Genomic DNA, 6,446 nt, shown 5'->3' with positions numbered 1-6,446 from the left:
ACACCAGCAACACCAGCAACACCAGCAACACCAGCAACACCAGCAACACCAGCAACACCAGCAACACCAGCAACACCGCAACACCAGCAACACCAGCAACACCAGCAACACCAGCAACACCAGCAACACCAGCAACACCAGCAACACCAGCAACACCAGCAACACCAGCAACACCAGCAACACCAGCAACAACCGCAACAACCGCAACACCAGCCACAAGACCAACACCAGCCACAGCATCTTCTGCTAAAAAAAAATCATGGATGAGCTTTGGAAAAGGTGACAAGAGTGATAAAAAAAATAAAACTAAAACAAATGAAGATGATAAACCCAAAGAAAGCTTATCGACCGAAAATGAAGGACAAGCAAGTAAAAATAAAAGGAACACTAAATCATGGATGAGCTTTGGAAAAGGTAAAAAATAATTGAAGAAATATAAGAAACATGAATGAATTCCAAATAAACTAAATAAAGAGAAATGGAATTATTTTATAAAAAAAAAAATTGTAAAAAGGAAAAAAAAAAAAGTATACAATAAATAATATAATTAAAAGAAAAATATAGATATGTAAATCAAAGATGTCATATCTTACAAAGTTATAGTTATATAAATGAACAATTATTAGAGCAATAAAAAAATAATTATTATTATTTTATATGAAATAATATTAACATTTTGAATTAAATTTTATAAGCATAAATATATAAAAAAAATTTGGGTATTTACATATACATATATTATAAAAAATTCAAAATTATATTAAAATATAATAAATCTTATATTTATATTATATAAATGTTGGTTAATGAGTCAACAAAAGTTTGTTATATTTTAATGCTCTTTAAATATGATTTTTTTGAAGAGTATATTTAACATAGAAAAAAAAAAAATAATAAAATAAAAAAAAAAAATAAAAAATAAAAAATAAAAAAAAAAATAATAATAAAATAATAACTTTATATGATTTCTTAACATGTGTACGAATTTATTATATATATATATATAATACACTTATTCATTTATTTGTGTAATTTCATGTTTATTCATTTTTTGATTTCTTTTTTTATGATTCCATTACTATTTTTTCAATATATATATATATATATATATATACGTAAAAACGAAATAACTGATGTTTTATTTTTAAATATTTTTAATAGAAGAAAAATATCAAGGATATTCTTTTATATTTCATTATCAAAAGAATAAAATAAATAACATTTATTTACGTTGCCACAAGAGCAATACTTATTTTTTTTGTACAACATATTATTTTTAACATTAAATGGTTATTATATTTAATATAAATATTAACATTACTATTTAATATTTTCCAAAATTATACATTTAACGAAAATATCATATATTTTTCATTAATATATATATATATATATATATTTTTGTCTTATATTTTAACATCTCCATGGCATAGCAAAGAATGTTTTCATAATCATCATTTTTTAATAATTCATTATTATTAAAAACTGTATTATTTTTAAAAGTAAAAAGTTTTTAAAAATAAAAACATATATTCATATATATATATATATATATATATATATATATATAAAGAATTACTTAATATATATATAAACCCAGTCATGTTGACATATTATGATAGAAAAAAAATGCTCCAATTTTGAGAAAAATTAAAAATTAAAAATTAATAAAACTTTAATATATATATATATATATATATATATATATATTAATATTTGTTCCAACTATCTTTTCATTATAATATGTTCGATAGTTTCATATCCATATAATGATCTGCTGCACGAGCGGCATATTGGCGTCCATAACAATTCATAGTAGTATCAAACATTTCTACAAAATCTTCTGCTAAGAAATCAATTTCAGTAGACATAAGGTTTATATACATTCCTACGAAATTTTTTAAATTTTTTCTTTGAAAAAGATGTTTTAAAAATCGAAATCCCTTAACTTTAGGTAAAGCATAAGTTCTATTTTTAACAGCATAATCAAATTCCATCAAAAATCTTGTATGCCCTTTAACCATTTTAGCTTTTATATCAGAAAAAAATGATGATATCAAATCATCAGGTGTACCAAAAAATTCTTCTTTTCCATTTTTTTCACAATAAGCAAATATCTTTGAATTTTTTTGTGGATCATCTAAAGCAAATGTTTTACTACGTTTTTTTAATCCTAATCTTGTTCTCTTTTTTGATATATTATAATTTCCTTGTGCATATTCTGTTATATCAGAATTATAATAATTTCCCTTAGTTCCAAGATAAACTAATAAAGCATAATCACGCATAAAAGAAAGTTGATCATCAGGTATATGTGGTTTACCTTCTAATTGGAAAGTCCTAAAGAAATTTATTTCATTAAAAATAAATACTTTTGCAGGATCACTTTTATAAATTGCATGATTATTTAAATCAGCTTTTTCTAATATATCTTGCAAAAAATCAGTTCTTTTTGTAATATGAGATGCATCTTTTTCTTTAACTATTATAGAAGGTAATTTATCAAAAAAATATTCATGTTTCAATGTTGAAAGAAAATCACCAGATATTTTATTATTAATTTCACTCAATTTATTTTTGAAAAATGATTCATGTTCTTCATTTCTTATCATCATCTTTATATCTTTGGCATAAAAATGAAGCAAATATATACTGAAAGCTCTTGCAAAACAAGCATGATCTTCAACATCTAAAGTATTTAAATTTAATTCCTTTAAATATTCTATTGCTTCATCTACATTTGCAAAATGATTAAAGAAAAAATAAACCCACGAACCTAATGTTTCATTATCGGGTTTATGTGCACGTAACATACTAGACAAGGAAAAATTCTTTGTATCAATATCTATCAATGCTTTCTTACACTTATTTCCAATTACAACATTTTTCAAACATAAAAATGTTAAAAATAACGAAATCAAAAATTTTCTTTTCATTTTTTTTAAGTCTTAAATATTATATTAATAAATTTATAAAGTTTGTATATATATTACTCAAACGTATAAAAAAATAAATATATATATATATATGTATATGAATTACTTTAATTATTCAAAAATATTATTTTACCAACAAACAAAAAATATATATATTATTCATATACATATAATCATTTTTACCAAAAAAAAAAAAAAAAAAAAAAATTAAAATTAATTAAAACATAATATATAATAAATTATCATCATACAATTTTATGAAAAAATATTTTTCTCTTTTTCTATTTATATATCCCACCATACAATTTTTATATTATGTTTAAAATACTATGAAATATACATGAAACGCTATATGTGCACATAAGGGAATATAGAACAAAAATATATATATACAAATATATGTATATAAATATATATATAATACAACCAAAAAATGTAAGTAAAAAAAAAAAAAAAAAAAAAAGACAAAAAGACAAAATAATTAAGAAACAATATACACGAAATAAACAAAATCAGTGTATTATATATATATATATATTATATTTTTATTCAAAAGAGAGTTTATTTTATTTTTTATTTAATTTTGCACTTAACATGCATAAAAATAATACTTTAATTTTTTTTTCTTTTTTTTTAATTAAATATTAAAATTATCATTATAATTAATAGGTAAATATAACATATAAATATATTTAGAAAAACACAAATAAATAAATAAAAAATTAAATAAATTAACAAAACAATCAGTAAACATTAGAAAAAAAAAAAAAAAAAGAAAAAGAAAAAAAAGAAACAAACAAACAAACAAACAAACAAACAAACAAACAAACAAACAAACAAACAAACAAACAAACAAACAAACAAACAAACAAACAAACAAACAAACAAACAAACAAACAAACAAACAAACAAACAAACAAACAAACAAACAAACAAACAAACAAACAAACAAACAAACAAACAAACAAACAAACAAACAAACAAACAAACAAACAAACAAACAAACAAACAAACAAACGAACAAACGCGTAATTACATATATATATATATATATATATATATATATATATAATATTAAGTACCTTGACATTATAGGATATTGATAATAATTAAAAGAAAAAATAAACTGGGAATTATAAATATCTCTAAGGTATTAAAATATAATACACATCATATATCATTCTCATTATGTGTATTCTATTTTCATACAAAAATTATACATATATATATGTAACAGAATATTTTTCTTCGAAAAAAAATAAATGTAATTTCCTAACGTCTTTACTTTAATAGACGCTTAATTTTTAATATATATACGGAAGGTTTATTAAATAGGTTCTCAGAATAGAAAAAAAAAAAAAAAAAAAAAAAAGACAACATATTCTTATTGATTTTATAGAAACTTATATTTTTAATATTTTAAAAAAATTCTTCACATATATATATATATATATATAATATCCTTTTTTATTTTTTATTTTTTTCTTTTCTTTTCTTTTATTTATTTTTTTTTTTTTATTCTTATTTGTATAAAACAACATAATTTAAATAACATATAAATTAAATTGGTTCCACTCAAAAACATACTAAAGATTAAAAAAAAAAAAAAAAAAAAAAAAAATTACTTTTTACCCATTAAAATAAAATATATACATATATGCATATATATATATATATATATATATATAAGTTCATTTCCTTGTAATATAATATTTGAATGTCAACTTAAAGAAATATTTAAAACAAAAAAAAAAAAAAAATAAAAATAAAAATAACAAAAAAAAATTAATAATAATATTTATAAAACCAAACCAAACAAAAACATATTTATGAAAAACCTTTAAATATTAAAATTTGTTCTGTAGTAGTTATATGTTTATTTATATAATTTATTTTATTTAAAGAATATTTAATTCTCTAATAGCTTTGAAGTTTTCGGCAGCACGGTTTGTATATTGGCGAGAATAACAATCCATGGTAACATCAAATAATTCAACGAAATCTTCAGTTAAGAAATTTATTTCTGTTGATACGTGATTTTCATACATACCTACAAAATTAACTAAATTCTTTTTTTGGAAAAGGTGTTTCAAAAATCTGAAACCTTTTAAGTTAGGTATTGAATATGTTTTATGAAATAAAGCATAATCAAATTGTCTTAAAAACTTCTTATGAGAATTTAACATTTTAGTTTTTATAACTGAAAAGAAAGATGTAATTAAATCATCTGGTGAACCATAATATTCTGATTTATTATCTTTTTCACAAAAAGCAAATAAGGGGTCATTGTTATTTGATCCTACTAAAGCAAGAGAACTACTACGTTTTCTCAATCCTAATTTTTTATTCTTACTAATTACACTATTAATACTTCTTGCAGGTCCTACTATATCTGAATTGTAGTAATTTTCCCTTGAACCAGCATAAATTAAAAAATTGTAATCACGAGCATAATCAACTACACTTGGATCAGTATGTTTATTAAACTCTCCAAAATAATCTGTATAAACTGTATGAATTCTTGATCCTACAACAAAGTAAGGATTAGACTTGAATGTTGCGTGTGTGCTAGTTGTTGCTTTATTCAATACACGTAAAAATGGATTCTTAGTTATAGGCAATAGTTCTCTGTTGGATTCTTTAAGTATATATAAATCCAAATTTTCCATAAACTTTTTATCATTGAGAATTAAAAGAAAATCATTAATAAAGATTGAATTCATATCTTTGAATTTATTCTTAAAAAATGATTGATAATTATCTGTAGTTAACATAGACTTAATATCCTTTAGATAATAAAAAAAAAAATATAAAGAAACTGCTCTAGCAAAACATGGATGATCATTAATTCCTAAAGTATGTATGTTCAATTTTTCTAAATATTTTATTAAGTCATCTGCACTAGTAAAGTGATTATAAATATAATAAACCCACATAGATAATTTATGAACACTTTCAGTGTGTGCATAAATTAAACCAGTCAAAGAATTTGACTCCGGATATAATTTTGATAATTCAAATTCACACTTATCTCCTATTACAACATTCTTCAAACATAAAATAAGAAAAACTAATAAATAAAATTTTAAAGCCATTTTGTTTCTCTTTTTTTTTTTTTTTTTTAACTGTATGATGTTATATTAAAAACAAATTTTACAAAAATAAAAAAAAAAGTATATGTATATATATATATATATATATATATATATATATATGTATATACTTTATATCTTATACAAAAAATAAAAACTTAAAAATTCTTTTCATTAATATATATATATATATATATATATATAATATGATTATACAAAAACTTTAACTATACAAAAAAAATTAAAATTAAAATATTTAATTTTTGATATTCAATGTTTACAAATAAATATACAATCAATAACAAAAAAAAAAGAAAAAAAAAAAAAAAACTGAAAAAAATAATATAAAAAAAATAATCATAAAAAATTAATAATCATTAAAGAGTAATAATCATAAAAAGGTGAAATCATTCAAAAA

At 20.2% G+C, this 6,446-nt stretch overlaps 2 protein-coding genes across 2 annotated transcripts; both read right to left on the bottom strand.

Moving 5' to 3' along the window:
* Positions 1 to 1,736: 1,736 nt before the first annotated feature.
* On the bottom strand, positions 1,737 to 2,936 carry PADL01_0034900 (rhoptry-associated protein 3, putative; the record flags this gene model as incomplete). Its single annotated transcript, XM_028680583.1, has 1 exon — positions 1,737 to 2,936. The coding sequence occupies one exon, from the start codon at positions 2,934 to 2,936 to the stop codon at positions 1,737 to 1,739; it is 1,200 nt and encodes a 399-aa protein (XP_028541361.1).
* A 1,898-nt stretch (positions 2,937 to 4,834) lies between these two features.
* Positions 4,835 to 6,031, bottom strand: PADL01_0034800 (rhoptry-associated protein 2, putative; the record flags this gene model as incomplete). Its single annotated transcript, XM_028680582.1, has 1 exon — positions 4,835 to 6,031. The coding sequence occupies one exon, from the start codon at positions 6,029 to 6,031 to the stop codon at positions 4,835 to 4,837; it is 1,197 nt and encodes a 398-aa protein (XP_028541360.1).
* Between the last annotated feature and the right edge of the window lie 415 nt (positions 6,032 to 6,446).

The sequence above is a fragment of the Plasmodium sp. gorilla clade G2 genome (genome assembly GCF_900097015.1).
Source record: "Plasmodium sp. gorilla clade G2 genome assembly, contig: PADLG01_00_57, whole genome shotgun sequence".
Taxonomy (NCBI): Eukaryota; Apicomplexa; class Aconoidasida; order Haemosporida; family Plasmodiidae; genus Plasmodium; species Plasmodium adleri (nom. inval.).
Note: the sequence above shows the minus strand (reverse complement) of the source record. Positions and strands in the feature narration are given on the sequence as shown.